At 40.2% G+C, this 18684-nt stretch overlaps 1 protein-coding gene across 1 annotated transcript in view; it reads right to left on the reverse strand.

The window, feature by feature from the left end:
• Positions 1-618: 618 nt before the first annotated feature.
• Ubr3 (ubiquitin protein ligase E3 component n-recognin 3) overlaps positions 619-18684 on the reverse strand; it is a 124947-nt gene continuing 106881 nt past the window's right edge. Inside the window, exons 32-39 of the mRNA XM_050121899.1 lie at positions 18001-18104; positions 11205-11329; positions 9792-9899; positions 9566-9691; positions 6557-6736; positions 4027-4236; positions 3427-3566; positions 619-3147 (exon numbers count right to left, since the gene is read on the reverse strand). Of these exons, the coding sequence (XP_049977856.1) occupies positions 3030-3147; positions 3427-3566; positions 4027-4236; positions 6557-6736; positions 9566-9691; positions 9792-9899; positions 11205-11329; positions 18001-18104 (1111 nt within the window). The 3' untranslated portion in view covers positions 619-3029. The remainder of the gene's footprint in view (positions 3148-3426; positions 3567-4026; positions 4237-6556; positions 6737-9565; positions 9692-9791; positions 9900-11204; positions 11330-18000; positions 18105-18684) is intronic.

Raw genomic sequence — 18684 nt, forward strand, 5'->3', positions numbered from 1 at the left:
TCATCCCCCTCACAGGTGTAGCTATCAAACAGATCACAGGAGCTGTTCCTTGGTGATCTGATTTTAGAGGTTAAAACCACAGGTTTTGTTTTCCTTGATGCTTTATTTTGTTGTTTTTCAACATGACTTCAGAAAAGCCAACAAAAGGAATCTGAGAATGAGCAGCTACTTTCCCGACAATGGTCTGGAGGGGCTTGGGTTTATGGTCAGCATCTTGTATAGATCATAGAAATCAATAAATATCAGAATGTGTAAAACCAAATTACTACCTTGTGAACTACAAGACAGAGGTGCACTGATAAGAACTGTCAGCTCATGTAGGACCACAGACTATTCTAAACAAATGGCCTTAGGAAGCCGTTTCCAAGTCTAGGTGGGAACTCCCCGCGGAAAGCAGGACCAGGACAGTGTGCCTCAGGTCTACACGTGCATCTCTCTTGCATTCCCCAAACACGGGCACTTCACCAAGGCGTGGTTAGGAGAGCACACAAAAATGGGGCCTGTCCTGCAGGGGGAAGCAGGAGGGCACCCAGGCCTGTTGCTGCCCTTTGCAAGGCGGTTCCTAATTACATCATTCACTGGGGATATCGTTGGAAAAGAACATAAACATTCAACATCTTAAGGATCTTGCACAAAGCAAATGACAGTAGGTTTTATTAACATATCTTACAACGCCACTTATTCCTAGTTTTGTCATTTCTGCTTAGTTATAAAGGTTGACTTCGCTTCTACAGTAATGTACTGTATTTAAATGATCATTCACACAAGATCACACCAGTACATGGTTTTGAATATACACACATCACTCTAAATTGGACCTGTTATTTTTGAAAGTGGGTTTATAAATGGGACTTATAAAAGCTAGGGGAAATGGGAGTTCTAATTTAGCAGCATGCACGTATGGATTCAAGTACAATTTTCAACCAAGTGCTTTTTTTAAAATTTACTGGTGACTAATTCACCAATATCAAAATAAACACTATCAAATATCCAAATTTTAAAGTTAAGGCTAATATTTTCACTTCACATCCATATGCACAACCATAGACATTCCATTTGAATATGTAGTGACCAAAGTCTGAATACAGTATGCCATGTATATAGAGCATCAGAGTTCCAAACTGTACAATTATTCAAGTTCATGAGACCTGTAAGAGTATTTACTAGAGAAGCAGTCAGCATTTTTCTCCTCAACCACACTTACGAATGGTCTGGTATTCATAATGACCAATGCAAAAAAGGGAACAGGCTGAACTTTTACAGCACAGGATTGTCTGAAAGAGCTGGTGCTGGAGGACAGTGGCTCGCTGGGCAAACCACTCTAGTCTATGGTATCTCAGTACTGGAAATGGATAGAAGCACAGCAAGCCATTTCCACACAGAAGGCGCTCAGTGACCTCTTCTGTGTGTACACACTGTTCCCTCACTCTGACGCAACGCCATCCGTCACTCCATGCATGTCATTCCACAAGTTTAGAACGTGGGCCTGATGTTACTTTTTTATTTTCTCATTTGATGTAATTTATTGAGACAGGGTTTCTCTGTGTAATAGTCCTGGCTATCCTGGAACTTGCTTTGTAAAACAGGCTGGTCTCGAACTCACGGAGATCTACCCGCTTCTGCTTCCCAAAAGCTGGGATTAAAGGTGTGTGCCACCACCATTTTACTTTTACAAGTAAAAATGTAATTTCATATAACAAGCCATGGAAATCCAAAGTACCAGGAATTGCTTGATAGTACTACATATGTGAAATAATCATCAAATTATTAAATCGCCTATAAAAAAAATCTTGGAACCAATAAAACATGCTTTTCTGTCATTTTCCTTCCCTCTTACTGAGTGTATTTTAGCTCAACCATTCCCCTTCTGAACTAAAAACCCCTACTACATAAGCTGATCTTCACAGCAGTTTCTGAAAGCAGAGGCATGACTCATTCACAAGGACCAGCACCTCTGAGCCTTCTCCCTGTAGGAAACCACACAGAAATCGCAGAGATTATATTGCATGAACATAATACAGATGAGTGCTTCAGTCGGTAGGAAAGTTCCAAAAATTAAAGTTCATCTGTTGGGGTGAGGGAGCATTTTCAATCTGATCACAGAAACACAAGCTTGGTTGGTGATGAAGGTGAGCATGCACAGAATGAAAACTCTGCCATGTATACGTTCTTAACCCTTTCGATTTTATTGTAAAATCTATTTGTCACTAACAACTTTAATAGTTCATTCCACTGAAATGGCAAATTGATTTTTGAGTGTGTGTGGTGCTTAAGCTGAAACTCAGGTTCTGTGAATGTTAGCTAAGCAGTCTATCACTGAGCTAGACCCTCAGTCCCCAAGCACACACAAGCTCGGCGCCACCCCAGCGCACAGCACTCACTACAAGGACAGCAGCTATCTATTTTACAGCTAGTTCAATTATTTACCAGGGGAAAGCGTTTATGAAATTCCTGAGAATGAATTAAGTTTTCAGCAAAGCCTTAAACTTTTAACAGATTCCTCACAATAAGAAAAAATTTTAAAGTTCTACTATTAGACCAATTTTTACTATACAATATTTCACATAAATCATGTTTTACATTTTCTAATTACATACAGCAAAAACCTCAGATCAATACAAGGGTGACAAAGGAAAAGATGCATTATGTTTAGCAGATGCAAATGAAAACACGGAAAGAGCAGTAAACTTCAAAGAAATCACATCCACTCTATCAGTGAACAGCCGGTCAGGGCATTTAGGGAAAATCGTTTCTGAATGATTTTTGTGGACAAGTTGTGCTTTTTATTAATTGTGCACTTAAAAAAAATGACCACTAAAGAATGATTTAACTTATTTGTTGTCCAAATACTTGAGAAAAATTATTATACCATTAATGTGGTTACCAAGCACCTAATTTTGAAAAGGCTTCATAATGTTTTCTTTTTAATCCCTCAGCAAAGACATCAATTCCCCCAAATTAAATTAAAGCTTATTATTGATAAATCAGTATCAATGAGGATGGTAACATATGCGGTGCTGAGGTGGGGGTCACAGTCCGTTGTAGTGAGGACCCCATCTTTTATTGATGTGATCAAAAGTGTGTGCGATCCACTGCTGCTCAAGCACTCGGTACCGCTCCTCACAGATGTAGAGAGGCTTGCCTCGCCTGCAACACAGACCAGACAGAGTGTTACGTCATATAATCCGACCCGGCCTTCCTATGCACTTCTTCTTTAACATACTGTGGCAAAGATAACAGTATGATTTTATTGCATGTGGTCTGTATTTTGGATAGGAAAAATAACTCAAAGCTAGAAATAACTATTTCAATTAAGATTGTCAGACTTTGTAATATTTCAATAGTTATAATTACAAAACCAGGTGGCACATTGGTTTCTATGCTGGAGCTTCGGGAAAACCCCTGACACATCCAAGTGGGGCTGACCTAAGGTCACGGTCCTCTTCTCCATGAGCATCCAGATAGACGGAACCCCAGAGGCAGAAGCGATGGCCTCGGATGATGATAATCACTGATGCATTGATTAAAAGGAAAATTCCGGTTCCGGCTCCACAATTCTGAGAATGCTTTAAAAAAAAATGCGTTTTAAATCAAATGGCTTTTATATAAAAAAAAACAAGAACATCTTAACTAATAGTTAACAATATAAAGCTATTTAATTTTAAAATAAGATTTCATCTATTTAAAGCCATAACCCCCCAGCCCCCACAGCTCTTTAATACATTGGGAAGAGTCTGGGTAAGCATTATGTAAGAAGCAGCCATAGCTCACCTAGCTGGGGCTAGCACCCTCGGTGCATCAGTGAAGGTGTTTCCCAGCTGGTTGAAAAGTGGGCAAGAGAAAGAAGAACTGAAATTGTACTTAAGGGAGGCTTTATATCTTAAGTACAGCCTGGGTTTACCTCTGAATGCACTGTTTAACTCAGTCTGAAGAGCTGAAGCTCTCATTGCACCACACTTCCTCAAGGCTGGGTTTTACACCTCTACCACTTGCTCACCAGCACACACTCTTGGTAACCGTGCTTACCAGCACACACTCGCAGTAGCTCTGCTGCTTGCAACACAGTCCCTTCAGGCACACAAAAGTGCCACAGACAAGGCAAACAGCTGGGTCCTTGGGAACCTTGGTGCAGACACTGCAGGTTTTTCTGTGGTAGTACTGAAAGATGGTGTTATAATTCTCAGGCAACTGTAACAGGTGTGGTAATTTCCATCTTGATTCTTGGATAAGCAAAGCCTAAAACATCCAAAAACATAGTCATCAGCCCCATGTATATAGGTTACTAAAATTACATATGCAATTTTTAAAGGGATTTTATTTTAGGAAGGAAAATCTGCCTTCAAGAATGTGACTTATTTAATGAAAACCCTTCCTTTTCCATTTTACAAGCAATAAAAACAGATTTTTATTAGTCTTTATTTCTATACAGATTTTGATTATAACAGATGTAAAATTTAAGGTAAGCACCCTAAGACATTGTATTTTATAAGAGGAAAAAATTAGCATCTCTGAACATGCATGAAAATATATCTGTAAATAAAACAGTTAAACATTTTCCAGATACCAGGTCTTGACTCTTAAGCTTTTCCTTAGCAGAAGTCATGATTCCTATTTTAATGCTTTACATGAGCTCTCCTTCCTAGAATAGTTCACATTCACAAACTTTAGGCTGTCAAGGTCACTTGTAACTGTAAGTACCAGCCTTTAACTCTTTGAATAAACTTCCTATTTGCATTCCTGTATGAAAAATCCAAGTTAGTTAAAGCTTCCTGCAGGGCAAACTTTATTTCCGACCCCCAGCTGTAAAGAGGTACTAGTGGTGTGTCCTCTAGATGGTACTCCATTCACAGTGCAGTTCCATACATTTATTAGGTGACTGTTTGCGTTAAGGCTTCACCACAGCCCCTAGCATCCACATATCCAAAGAGTCTGGAATGTTTGGGTGGAAATTCCATCCCAAACAACTCCGGGAGTTGCTTCAATACAGACTCTACCTCTGAGAAAGCAAGCCAAATGGTGACCCCTCCCCAGAGATGCTCAAGACCATTCCCAGAGGGTATTTAAACTGACACCCAGAGAACAAACAAGTGGTTTTCTGGTCTGGGAACGCTGGTGTTCATTAAACCTGGGCTTTTTCTAATTCGGTTTGATTTGGTCTGATTCGGATAATCGCTTCAGCAGAGAGGTTTATCCGGATGCAAAAACTTTTCAGTGACTAATTTCTATAAGACACTTTCTAGAGAATGGGAAATTTAAAGAAAAATAAGAATTTTTGTTCTGTGAAGTCTTCATTAGGATACATTAAAGAGCCGGACAGTGGTGGCCCTCGCCTTTAATCCCAGAATTTGGGAGGCAGAGGAAGGTGGATCTCTATGAGTTCTAGGACAGTCAAGGCTACAAAGAGAAACCCTGTTTCCAAAAGCAAAGAAACGAATATGCATTAAAGAAACAAATGTGATAAACAGAAGCTGAGCTCAGTGGCACTTGGGGATTCAGGGTTAATCACACTTGAGGCCTTGGGTTGAATCTTTCCCACAAACACAACAATATCAGACACAGCACAAGAGATGAAGGAGGTGAGGGATATGAAGATGGACCAGCAGACAATCTTGAAGGAAGAGGCAAAGCCTCAAAAGGCGACAGATTCAAAAGAAGGATAGTAGGGCTGCCTGAGACAGAAGCAGAAGTAATGGGCAAATTTATGGAGTTTTAAAGTCTGAAACACACTTAAAACTCTTTTGTGTCAAATCTGAGCAAGGTAGCAAAGGAGTGGTAAAGTAACAATGGAAACACAAGCAGAACAGTGATGGCCCTTAACCAAGTGTGCAGACAGCACCTAGACAAGCGGGAACATGTTCCAGGAGAGCCATCTAAGATCAGAAAGTCATGTGCATGGACTTTTGCGCTAGTTACTCTCTGACTTTTACTATCAGAAAACCAGTCTATTCTCCTCACATCTAAACAATCTCTGGTGTCTTCTCGCCTTACTGTATCCAGTAACAGGCAACAGAATTACTCTGTAGAATAATATTTTCATTATATCACTCCATTTCTCAGTACCACCAATTGTTTTTTTAAAAAGGCTGTGTAGAAACCATGGCAAAAGCAGCGAGCCCTGTTGCCTACTTCTCCACTCTCAAGTCACTGGCCAATGTTTTCACAAACCCCTTTACCAACCAACCTGGCACATAAACCCACTTTCAGAAGTTATAGACATAGTCTTTTAGTTTTCAGTTCAAATACTTTTAAACATGGAACAACAGTTTTACACTAAGAATATAATTTACTATAATTTTTTTCCTCTTTCAACACTACTGTGACAGTTGCTTAAATTATTTAATCAAAATCAACTGGCTTAACCTAAAAGTAAAAACTAATACACCTTTTTAACTGACACATTTCTGCTTTACTACTTATGAGTCAACTAATTTTACACCTCTATCAGTTTGTAGCCTGCTGCCACAGATGACCTGAAATTTGAGTATTCCCATTACCCTTTTAGCCATGAGCAAGCACTGTCACCACGGTACGTGATTCACTCTTTTTTTCTACATACCTTCCCTTGCTCTGCATGCCTCTCCGTGAACGATCTGATCTCCGAACACCACTGAGTGATAATGTCCAATGCTGTGAATGGCCAGTCCAGACATGAGGCACTGAGGAATGGGTGATCTGTTTGGTAAAAAGCTGGCAGAAGTCCCAGGCAGCTGGCAAGAACTGAAAATTCTTCTTCTTCCTTTTAGGCATGACATAGAAAATTTTCAAGATATTTTAATTTTCATCCTCACCAATTACTATGGGACAATAGAGAACTTTCTCAATTGAAAATAAGTGAAGGAAGCAGAAGTAACAACAAGGAGAGACGGTTCCTCTTTCTATTTTATCCACAGATCCTCCAAATATGTTTTCTTTAATTAGAAGTTGATTCCTATGAGTCTTAACATCTGCTGTCTTTATACAGCTGTCATATCTGATGAACAGTTTACATAAGGTAGCAACTCTATAAAAGCTCTTTAGAAAATAAAAGAGCTATTTTGAGTTCAGAAAGCATATACACTGAGCCAAGTGTAGTGGTACACTGTAATCTAACACTTGGAGGCAGAAGCAGAAATATAAACGCTCACATTTGAAGAAAGAGAAGGCAGCTTGGACTATGCCTCAAAAACCAAGGGCTGCAGATTTGGGTGGCAACTATGATTCACAAAATGAGATGTATTTCCATTTCGTGCTGCATCCACTGTGAATTCATCAGATTCAAAGTCTAGATCAAAAAGATAGGTGATTCCTTGGCTGTCATATAACTGACCATGTTTTTCAGCCTCTTCACTTGTGATTCCCTTTACTACCTTGTAGTTACACAAGTACTGCACCTCATAATTGTTTAGATTCCTTTTGGTGATTCCAATCCATTTGCACGTGAGCTTTTCTTTTTTATGTAATTCCTGAAGAGTATTAAATGAAACTGGGCAAGGCATACACCAGGCAGGGCGCATACCAGGCTCTCAGTGCCTCGGCTCCAGCCACCACCATCTTGTGGAGCTTTCATTCAAACTGGCCGGGTTTGAGCAGCTCAGCTGGCGATACCAATGCCAGGAGGTGGTGGTGCTCGCCTTTAATCCCAGCACTCGAGAGGCAGAGACAGGCAGACCTCTGTGAGTTTGAAGCCAGCCTGGTCTACAAAATGTGTTCCAGGACAGAATCCAAAGGTACACAGAGAAACCCTGTCTCAAAAAACTAAGGTCTGGGGTGGAGCTGAGTGGCAGAGTGCTTGCAGGGCTGTGTCTGCTCACCAGCCCACACACCAGGGCTGTGGTGGACTGGTTGCCAATGTAAAGATCAACAAAAACATAGAATTCACAGGAAGAAAAGCAAAATAATTTTCTCAGGCTCTCAATTCACAGAAAACAAAAGTCTGTTTTTTTTTTTTTAAAGTGTATGTGTGGTGCGGTATGTGTGTGTGTGTGTGTGGTGTTTTTTAATCCATAGAATGATCTGTCAGTTGTGAAACTCTGTTCACTAATAAAAGAAGAGAAATGAGAATGAATAACTTATATATTATTTAAGTTTGCTTGTTTTTCTTCTTTTTTATGAGATAGGATCACACTACATCACATTGGCTGACCTGGACTCTCTAAACCAGACTGACTTCAAAAGTTTTATTTTCTTTCTGAGACAATGTCTCACATATCGCAGGCTCACTTTACATTCCCTAAGTAGTCTGGTCTTCTTGCCTCTAACTCCTAAGTCCTGGGATAAAATGCCACGTCCAGTGCCAGGGACTGAACACAAGGCTCTATGCAGGCTAGGCAAGAACTCTACAACTGAGCCACACCACCAGCCCCCTTAAGCTTACTTTTAAAGATGCCTGTCAGTCTTATAAACACAAACAGAGATTACCTGGCCCTCTTTATTTAACAAAGACTGTGTTGAGGCTAGCAAATCTCTCCTTCGTATGCTGGGCCAATTCCTATCCCACTCAAAGCCCAGCTTCCCAGAGATGTAACTAAGGACACTGCCTAGCACCCAGCTTCATTCAGGAAAGAAATCAACACTTGCAGATGCTTCAATTCCTGCGTATTTGCTTTTCCACTAATAACATGAAAAATAACTTCACCTCCCTATAAGTCTAGGTCCACCAATACTTGGCATTTAGTGAACTTTTATAACTGAGCTAATTTTATGCATGAAATACAATGTGCCAAACTCTGTTGCAAGAAAAAAAATCACAATGATATGCAGGCTGAAAGTACAGATCTTCCATTTTATACAACTACACAAAGAAATGACTTTAAAAACCAGCTTTACTGAAGCATAACTTATATGCCATGAAATAACACTCATTCTAGCTGCAGTTTGGTGAATTTCATATGTGCATATATGCACCCACTGTAGCGAAAATTTTGGTCAATTCCATCACTTCTAATATTCACTCATGGATCTATGCAGTTAATCCTAGCCCTTATTCTTGGCAACTAGGCAACCACTGATGTGCTTTCTACCATCACAGCGTTGGCTTTAAATTTTTTCATAGTAAATGGAATCATACAGTATAGTCTTTTGTATCTGATACCTTTTCACTTAGAATAATTTTCAAATTCATGCATCGTGTATATCAGTTTTCCATGACCCTCACTCCCCCCCCCCCCCAAGACAGGGTCTCACTATGCAGTTCTGGCTGGTCTAGAACTCACTATGTAGAGCAAGCTGGTCTTCAACTCACAAAGATCTGCATGCCCATGCTCCCCAAGAATACTAAAAGCACGTGAGGCGGGGATAAACCCAGCAGAATGAACACCATTCTTACTCAAGCATTTGGCCTGAATTTGTACTAAATTGATCTAAAACTGCTGAACCACCCCAAATTAGCAAGGTTATCAAAAAAAAAAGTAGATGCTAATAAACACAAAGGAGTAATACTGCGGACTTCTAGTCCTTTGAGCTAGACCAGCTTACCCTGATAACACAGTTCTGCCTGCTAGAGACACAAAGATTCTACTATGAACCAATGTGACTCAGAAATTAGTTCACTGCAACAAAGTCCCTTACTCTCTACCCTGAATTATACCTGGCAACTTGGTAGATCTTCCCCGAAGAGGTGGTGCTGAAGAAGGCTGCTGATCCTGAGGAAGGGTAAACAGAAGGCCTGGATGTATTTTTCCATGGACTCGGGAGACCAAGTAATAGGACTAACCTAAAATTAAAGAAAATAGCAAGAATTCATTCTCCAATAGATGCAGCTTTTCAAAAGTTCATTCTTAGTGGCAACAAAGTCTAACTTAACACAGACATACCGTTGCGCACTCCTGGGTTCCTTCTTCACAATATAATTTCCCTTTAGACAGTTCGCTTATAACAAAGCTCAGCAGCACTTCACAAGACTTTTCTGCATCACACGTATTCTGGGAAACAAAAATCAACTTTACATTGGGAACTGAAAAAAAGTCACTGAAAGTAATCCCCTTTAATGTAGTAAAATTGTAATTACTACAATTATATTTTTTTTTCAAACACATGAATTTCATTGCTTCTAAATCCAGGTTAACTACATACTGTATTCACAAAATTGAGTAAGTGGTTAAAACTATCCCAATTATGTCTTTAAAAGATGACTGTATGCCTTTAATCCCAGCACCTGGAAGACAGAGGCAGGTGGATCTATTGAGTTCAAAGCCAGCCCGGTCTACAGAGCTAGTTCCAGGACAGGCCCCAAAGCTATAGAGAAACCCTGTCTCAAAAAACCAAATAAATAAAATGCAAAAAAAAAAAAAGACGACTGTAATATATGATATGTGTGTGTGTGTATGGGATATATGTAAAGATCACAAAAGGCCTTCTACTCCTGAGAACTCATCCTAAAGAGGAGCCCCCTGAATTGTGGAGCACTAATTTAGAGAGGTTCTTTACAGGCAACAAATACAACAAATCTGAAGGATGGAAAACTTAACAGCCTCCTGACAGTGGTACAAATCTTTTCGTATGTAATAAAAAAAAAAACACAATGTCTACAAATTCCCTAAAGAGATTTTTTAAAAGGTTTTTTTTTATTTTTTGAGATTTTTTAAAAAATTTAATGCAAAAATCTAACTGTGATAAAATATTTACCATATACTATATAAATAGCTGCATTAAATAATGGATTATAAATGAAGCTTAATAACCATTTACATTTTTATAAGAAAGAGAAAAGTTATGATTTAAAACTTTTCAATAGCTGGGCATAGTGGTGTACACTAATCTCAGCACTGAGAGGCAGAAGCAGGCGGATCTCTGTGAGTTTGAGGCCAGCCTGGTCTACAAGAGCAAGTTCCAGGACAGCCAGAGTTGTTAAATAGAGAAACAAATTTTGTCTCAAAAAACAAAACAAAAAAATTTTCAATAAAAATTTCATATCAAAGAAATATATCTTACTCATTGATATATAAATATCAATAGCATAAATATAAAATTATAATAATAATGCATAAATCAGAAGAAATATTTTTCTAGGATATTATTCTACTTATTAACTATACTTTTAAAACAAAGAATAATTGAATAAACACCAAGGAATGTAAGTGTGTTCTGAACTCTTACTGTTATTAATTAAATTTTAAATGAACTAATCCACATTCATACATGTATATAAACATACCGTCCACTCTCATCTCCACCTCCATACCATGCCTGTCAACCCTACTGAGTGAGCGGGGTTCAGGGGAGACTACCTTCCTAAGAGCTCCAGCGTGTCTCCAGGCAGACCGGTCCTCTTCACTGCCCTTCACTGAGAGTGCTGCCAGAGCCTGTGTGTAGAGCAGCGGGAAGAGCACCTTCACAATGCAGCTGAAGTGCTCTGCAACAGAAGACAACAGCACCGTTGGCTTGGAATGCCGACATCCTGAACCCAAGAAAATTTCACGCGTCTATACCTTTTCCTGCATGTGTAATTTTTCAGCATTTATGCAGTTAATAACACAAAATTATATGTGCTATACTCCTTTTATTGTTGCTGTGACGAACTTTAATGACACAACGACTTCTAGGGCAGGGACTACCGCCCCATCACCTCAGCTGTAGCATCAGTCAGGGGGACATGAGAGCATGACGTTGGGACTCTCGGCTGCTTTCCCTTCTCTTTTCCCCCTGGCACCCAACCTCATTCATAGTTGGTTTCTCCTCCCAAGAAACCCCCTCATAGACACAGCCAAACTGTTCCGCTAATCTCCTAGAGAAAGACTCTCACTATGCCTGCTAGGCACTTCTTAAAATTCAACCAAATTGGCAGCCAAAATCATCCATCATACTTCCCAACAAATTCAAAATTATGAAAGCACCTCTACTGTGAAATTATGAAACACACCTCTAGAGGATGTGTGTCAGTGAGAAGCAGTGTCTTCTAGAAGGTGCTCTCACCTGGGCCTGGTAGAGCAGAGCTGTCATCCCAGCTACTTGGAAGCTTGAGGCAAAAGAATTGCAAGTTGAAAACATACCCTGCCTGTAGAGTGAGCCCAAGGTTAGCCTGAGCAATTAATGACCTTGCCTTAAGAAAAAGAAAAAAAGATGGACTCTGGGGAGGTAGATCAGTCGTTACAGTGCTTGGCACAGAAACATGAAGTTCAACAAAACATCAATCCCTACTTCAAACGCTTCTAAAGCAAACAGACTCCAGCCAACAGTGCAGACCTTAGAGCAGGGCTGGGGAGGCCATGAGCTTTGCCTCAGCCAACAGACTGACACGGACAGTGGCACAGTGCTGGCACTGTGGGCACAGGCCTGGGGTCAATACTAGCATGAGACATTCATGACGGAGAAAAGGTCTGCTCCTACTGTTTACCTGAGAAAGGTAAGGATAGGTAAGGAGATGCTAAGGGAGAAATATGAACCTGGGCCTTAAAAAGTGAATTTTTCCTAAAGTAACACATCATATTCTTTTTTTGTTTGCTTTTTGTTTTTCGAGACAAAGTTTCTCTATAGCTTTGGAACCTGTCCTGGAACTAGCTCTTGTAGACCAGGCTGGCCTTGAACTCACAAAGATCTGCCTGCCTCTGCCTCCTGAGTGCTGGGATTAAAGGCGTGCGCCACCACCACCTGGCCCCAGTTTAAATTCTTAATCTCTGATCTTGACTGCTGAAAAGTGGTAAAACAAGAATAAGCTGCTGCACCCAACCATTACACTATGTCAAAGGAAATGTCGTAACTCGGGAAACTAACATTTTAAATAAATAATATATTAAATTTTGCCTATATTTCCTATTTCTTTATAAAAGATGAAATCTTGAAGAACTACAAAAGCTCTTTTCTCATAAGTTGTTTTAGAGTTAAAATAATACAAAGGCTCTAAATTTCATTTTAGGATGAGGAAAATATACCACACAACAGCTCTAGGGAAGAGTGTGTGAGAAAAAGGACAGAACGGGAAGATGCTTTAGCCTTCTCCTAAAAGTGCCACAGAATTTTTTTGTTAAAACAAAAATAAAAAACAGGATGGTGGTGGTGTGTGTGTTTAATCCTAGCACTCCAGAGGCAGAGGCAAGTGGATCTCTGTGAGTTCAAGGCCAGCTTGGTCTACTCTGCAGAGTGAGCTCTAGGACAGCCAGGGCTACACAAAGAAACCCTGTCTTGAAAAATAAAAACAAAACAAGGAAGAGAGAGAGAAAGAGAGGGGGGAGACCTTCTATGGAGTACTTTGCACTACATGGAAATACTAAACTTTCTTATTCTTCCCTTTTATCATCTAGCGTTCCTAATTACATGTGATCAATCCCTCCCTGAAAATATAGCCTATAAAAAATTAATTTCTGATATACTTTTCTAGGTCAGGTCAGAAGCTACATTCAATTTTCTCTTTGATGAGTGAATAACCCAAATAGTTTAATAAGATTTTATTTGCCTTAATTATGATAGCACTAAGAAAAGATCCCAAGGTATACCTCACACTTACTAAGGTAGTTGATGCCGATCCCTTGAGTATACTTCAGGCAACTGAATTTTGTTTCTAATACTCTGCCTGTTTGGTCGAAAGCGACACCTCAGTTCCCTAACACCCTTTATACAAAAAGCCCAGATTGTTTGGCTGGGAGCTTCACCCCAGCTCCTAGAATAAGCTCCCTCCCCTGAGAGTTGCCTCAGTCTAAAGCCTGCCAAACAGTGACCACCCAGGGAAGGTTGGGTCTACTCACATAGACTATTTAAACTGCCCCCCAGAGAACAAACACGTGGTCCCCCTTTCTCTTTCTTTCCCTCTCCATGTTTTCCCAGGACTACCCAGGAGCATTGCACTAAACATGGGCATCTTTAATTTGGTTTAATTGGGTCTGATTGGAATTATTTACGTTGGTGGAGAGGCTCGTCTAAGACAAAATACCTAACACTGTCAACATCCCCAAGAACATTATATAAAAGTGATCACAACAGAAGAACTAAATATGGAAGTGAGAGTAATAGCGTTTTTGAATTTCCAAATAGAAAATAAACAATTATACAGAAAACAAAATCACCTCATTGAGAGAACTGGGCGGAGGTGGGGGGTAATCAGAAATCTAAGTTTTAGTTTCAGTTGACTAAAATGAGACAGAGCTAAAGAGTCAATCTTCAGAAAAACCACAGCCTTCTGCTGGCTCAGCAGGCCCCCAAAGCACCTTTGCCGGCTCAGCAGGCAGCCCCCAGTCTCCTGATAACTAAAGATAGCTTTCCTTACCCTGCTGTTGGAAGGTCCCTAATCACTAGGACCTTCCACCAATCAGCGCCCGAACTAATCTTTCCTCTGCCAATCAACCCCAGATTAATCCCTCCTCTCTGGAATTCCCCTAACTCTGCTTTAAAGGAGCTTGTGCCCTTCTCTGGGGGTAGCCAAGAGCCACCCCAACGTTGGAATTAATAAAGCGCTCTTGTTATTGCATACATGTCTGTTGGTCTTCTTTGGGGGTTTCTCTCGGACCCTACACTCATTCCATTCTGCAAATGTTGACTGGCTGTATGTTTGGTTTCCAGCTGGGAGACTGTTTAGGACAGGTGAAGAAGTGTGACCTTGCTGGAGGAGGTGTGTCACTGGAGGTGGACTTTGAGGTTTCAAAAGCTCATGCCAGGCCCAGTCTCTTTCTGCCTCCATCTTGCAAATAAGAACTAAGATGTCAGCTACTGCTCTAGCACCTGGATGCTACCCTGCTCCCACCACAATCAGGGACTAATCCTCTGAAACTATGAGCAGGGCCCCAATTAAGTGCTTTCTTTTATAAGCTGCTTTGGTCATGGTGTCAAACAAAGCAATCAAACAGTGAGACAGACTATTACATAGCACGTGGCGGGGATATACAAGACCTACTGACAGTGTGAGTACCAATGGAGAAGCGCGGGCAGGTTAATATGGAAAAAGAAATGGATGGATGTCTAAAGGAGAGGCCGGAAACCTGGGAGTGAGTAAGCAAAGAATGGAGAAAAGCAAACAGTTAAACATGCTGACCATGTCCCTAGCCTGCAAACAGAATAACTACCCTGGTGTCTGCCCCATTTTAACCCCTCCCCGCCCACTACTGCCTTCGCAAGTTCTTTCTGCTTTGTTTCCTCATCTCTCACTTTTTATTCCACTTTTATCCGTTAATTCTATAACTGAAAACACAACTTCTCACATCTATTCTTTATTATAGAACTTTTCTTTGTCTATGGCCAGAAATCCTAAGGAAATTCTTCAATATCCTTTTGAACCCAATAAAAATTACAGAGCTGTTGAGAAAATGTACATATACACAAGCAACTTTCCCAGACAGTTTTAGAAGATTCATGGTTTCACTGAAGTCCACAATAAAGACTAGAACCACAGGCTTAAAAGCCCTTGTCTAAAGATGCTCTGAAAGATCCAGTGGAGTAGCACACTCCTTTAATCCCAGCACTTCTGGAGGCAGAGGCAGGCGGATCTCTGTGAGTGCAATGCCAACCTGGCCTACATAGTGAGTTCCAAGACAGCCCGGGGCTGTGTAGAGATCCTGTCTCAATGACACCCCCCGCCCCTGTGAAAAGGAGAAGCTTTCAAAGATTTATGAGGCCACATCAACCTGCTGTGAGTCAATACAAAGAATACGACACACTATACGACGCAATTGTTGCTCAGGTTTGTTGCTGTTTTAAATACTTCTTGACAGTTTTTAGAAACAGCATTATGGCTTAGATCTTAAGTATCCCTCTAAGTTTAATATGCAGAAGCTTGCTTACCATCCTGGGGCGGTAGTGGGAGGTGGCAGAAAAGTGTACCCTTGGAAGGGATAGTGGGACTGTCCTCCTCTCCCCTCCCCTCCCTCAGCCTTCCACAGTGTGCTGCCTTGCCACCGGCCCCAAAGCAGGAGCTCGAGCAATGGTGACTCTGAACTATGAGCCCAATAACCCCTTTAAAGTCAATTATCTGCCCCAGCACTTGTCCACGAAGATGGGAAGCTGACTGACCCAGAAAAACAACACAAATTATTATGAAATCAACTAACTACAGGTAAATTTAAATGACTGCTAGAAATTCATCTATCTGGTTCCCCAAGGGCAAAGTTCACATGTCGTTCATCTTTGCATTTCTAGTATCTAATAAGTGATATTTCAACATGGCCCATAGTAGGCATTCACTAAGCATTTCTTAGGCCTGTGAAGGGCTCAGTGGATAAAGTCTTCCAAGACTGAAGACTGAGTTTCATCTCCAGACCCCACTGCAGAAAGAGAACTAAGCAATCACAACCCTAAAGGTGTCTAAGCAGCACTCTGTATGTTGTGTGAACACTGTAATTAAGCCAGGTGGTGCACGCCTTTAATCCCAGCACTCAGGAGGCAGAGGCAAGGGAATCTCAAGTTCAAGGCCAACCTGGTCTACAGAACGAGCTCCAGAATAGCAGGACTGCACAGAGAAACCCTGTCTCAGAAAAAACTAAACACAAAAATCAATCAAACAAACAATTACATCAAAATTCACAGAGCTGCGATAAAAGTGATTTGCATATTAACGACATTACTTTATCCTTTAACAAATAAAATTTAGATGACATATGTAATCTGTCTATATTTAAAATAAATGGTCACTTCTTCCCCAGTTGATTTTATTAAAACTGAAATAGACACAAAGAATGTTTTCCATGGGGAGAAAGCCTTTTTATGCCCACATTACACTGTAACTTAGAACAGCAAAACAGCTAGGCATGGTAGTGCGCACCAATAATCCCAGCACTCAAGAGGCAGAAGCAGGGGCTTTCTAAGAGTTCCAAGCCAACTTGGTCTACACAGAAAGTTCTAGATTAGGAAGGACTACATAATGATGGCTTACCTCAAAAACAAAACAAAATAAAGTAATAAACTATCTTTCAAAAGAAAAAAAAAGTTAATTTGCTGACAAAATATTTTTTTGTCTTTTATTTATTAAAATTTTTTTTCTTTTATTTATTAAAGATTTCTGCCTCGTCCCCGCCACCGCCTCCCATTTCGCACCGCCTCCCATTTCGCTCCCCCTCCCTCAATCAAGTCCCCCTCCCTCATCAGTCCAAAGAGCAGTGAGGGTTCCCTGCCCTGTGGGAAGTCCAAGGACCTCCCACCTCCTTCCAGGTCTAGTAAGGTGAGCATCCAAACTGCTTAGGCTCTGACAAAATATTTTAAATGCTTTAAAATAAGTCCTCTGAAAACTATGGGGCAATAATGAAAAGTTGCTAATTTAATATTGAAGCTGTTCATCTAAGGTCAGAATACTACCACTAATTTAAAATGATAGAACATTTTTTAGGATATCACATTTTTAATAGATCTACAATTAACCACTGTGTGCACGTAAATGGGGTGGAGATATTAAACCTGACACTTTGCTTTGCTTTTCAAATTTTCTTTTTAAGGATACTTCAATTTTTTTTAAAGATTTATTTATTTATTTATTTATTTATTTATTTATTTATTTATTTATTATGTGTACAACATTCTGCCTCGATGTATGCCGGTATGCCAGAGGAGGGCGCCAGATGTCAGTACAGATGGTTGTGAGCCACCATATGGTTGCTGGGAATTGAACTCAGGACCTCTGGAAGAGCAGCCAGTGCTCTTAACCTCTGAGCCATCTCTCCAGCCCTACTTCAATTTTTTGAACAATATTCGGAGTGCTTTCTCACACATTTCATTTCTTATTGATAAAAAAGAATAAAGAATAAACTCACCCAAAAAAGCAACTTTGTTTCTCTCTCACACTTTATATGCTACTAATAAAATGCTATTTATCATTTTTAAAAATTTCCTTTTTTTTTTAAAGAAAGAAAGTTTTACTTGATTCACAGTTAGAGGAAGCAGGCGCACAAGGCGCTGTGTTCCATAACATCTGTAGTAAAGGGGCAGTGGAGGAAATGGGAGGAAAGTGACCAGCAGCGCTGAGCTTGCGCTCTCTGTTCTATTCAGCTCGAGTGCGCCCCATCTTTTCTGCATCATCTTCACAGTCATTCTACCAGCCTCGATGTCCTATTCGCTTCTATAATTTCCAGAATATTCCAAATGTAATCTGCGAGTCCAATTTTAAGGAACTACCTTTGCGCAAGGGCTGTGGCATCATTAAGATCTGGATGAGCAGAAGGGATGTCACATCATGATAAAGGATTGGAACTTCAGGCTGCTGTTCTTCATTCCCCAGTCTAAAAAAAAAAAATTTGCATGGTTACATCCTAGTGCAGTTTATATCTTTCTAATTCATGTTGTGTCTAATATGTATCTCTACAAACAGAAATAAAAAATAAGAAATCTTAACTGAAGTAGAAGGCCGTATTTTGTTTTACTAATAATATGAGCATTTTGGTAATGCATACATTTCCTTTTTCTAATTTGAAAACACCACATATGAATTTTATTAAGCCTTACCAAAGTAAACATCTAAGCTGCATTAACACTGAGTCTTTGGAATCACTGAAATTACAGAGGCTAAGTGAGGCACTGAATAGAACATGAGAAAACAAGACAGATGAGGCAGCTCAGGACCATCTCAAGTAGCTCAAGGGAAATGCTCACCTTACGAGGAAGCAGGGGCACAGAGCTTCTCTGCGTAATAGTCTCATTAAAACCTGTTAAAACTTTATTGCTGACACAAATTCTAACAAAAGCCTTAACATTTGCAGTTTCAACACAGAATAATCAAAGCAGAACATCTCACACACACTACAAAAGACCTAGAGATGCACAGCACTATGAAAACACAGACCTCAAAGCAGAGCCCATACT

The sequence above is a fragment of the Alexandromys fortis genome, unplaced genomic scaffold (genome assembly GCF_014885135.2).
Source record: "Alexandromys fortis isolate MF-2015 unplaced genomic scaffold, M_Fortis_MF-2015_v1.1 scaffold_8_9099976_23576923, whole genome shotgun sequence".
Lineage (NCBI taxonomy): Eukaryota > Metazoa > Chordata > Mammalia > Rodentia > Cricetidae > Alexandromys > Alexandromys fortis.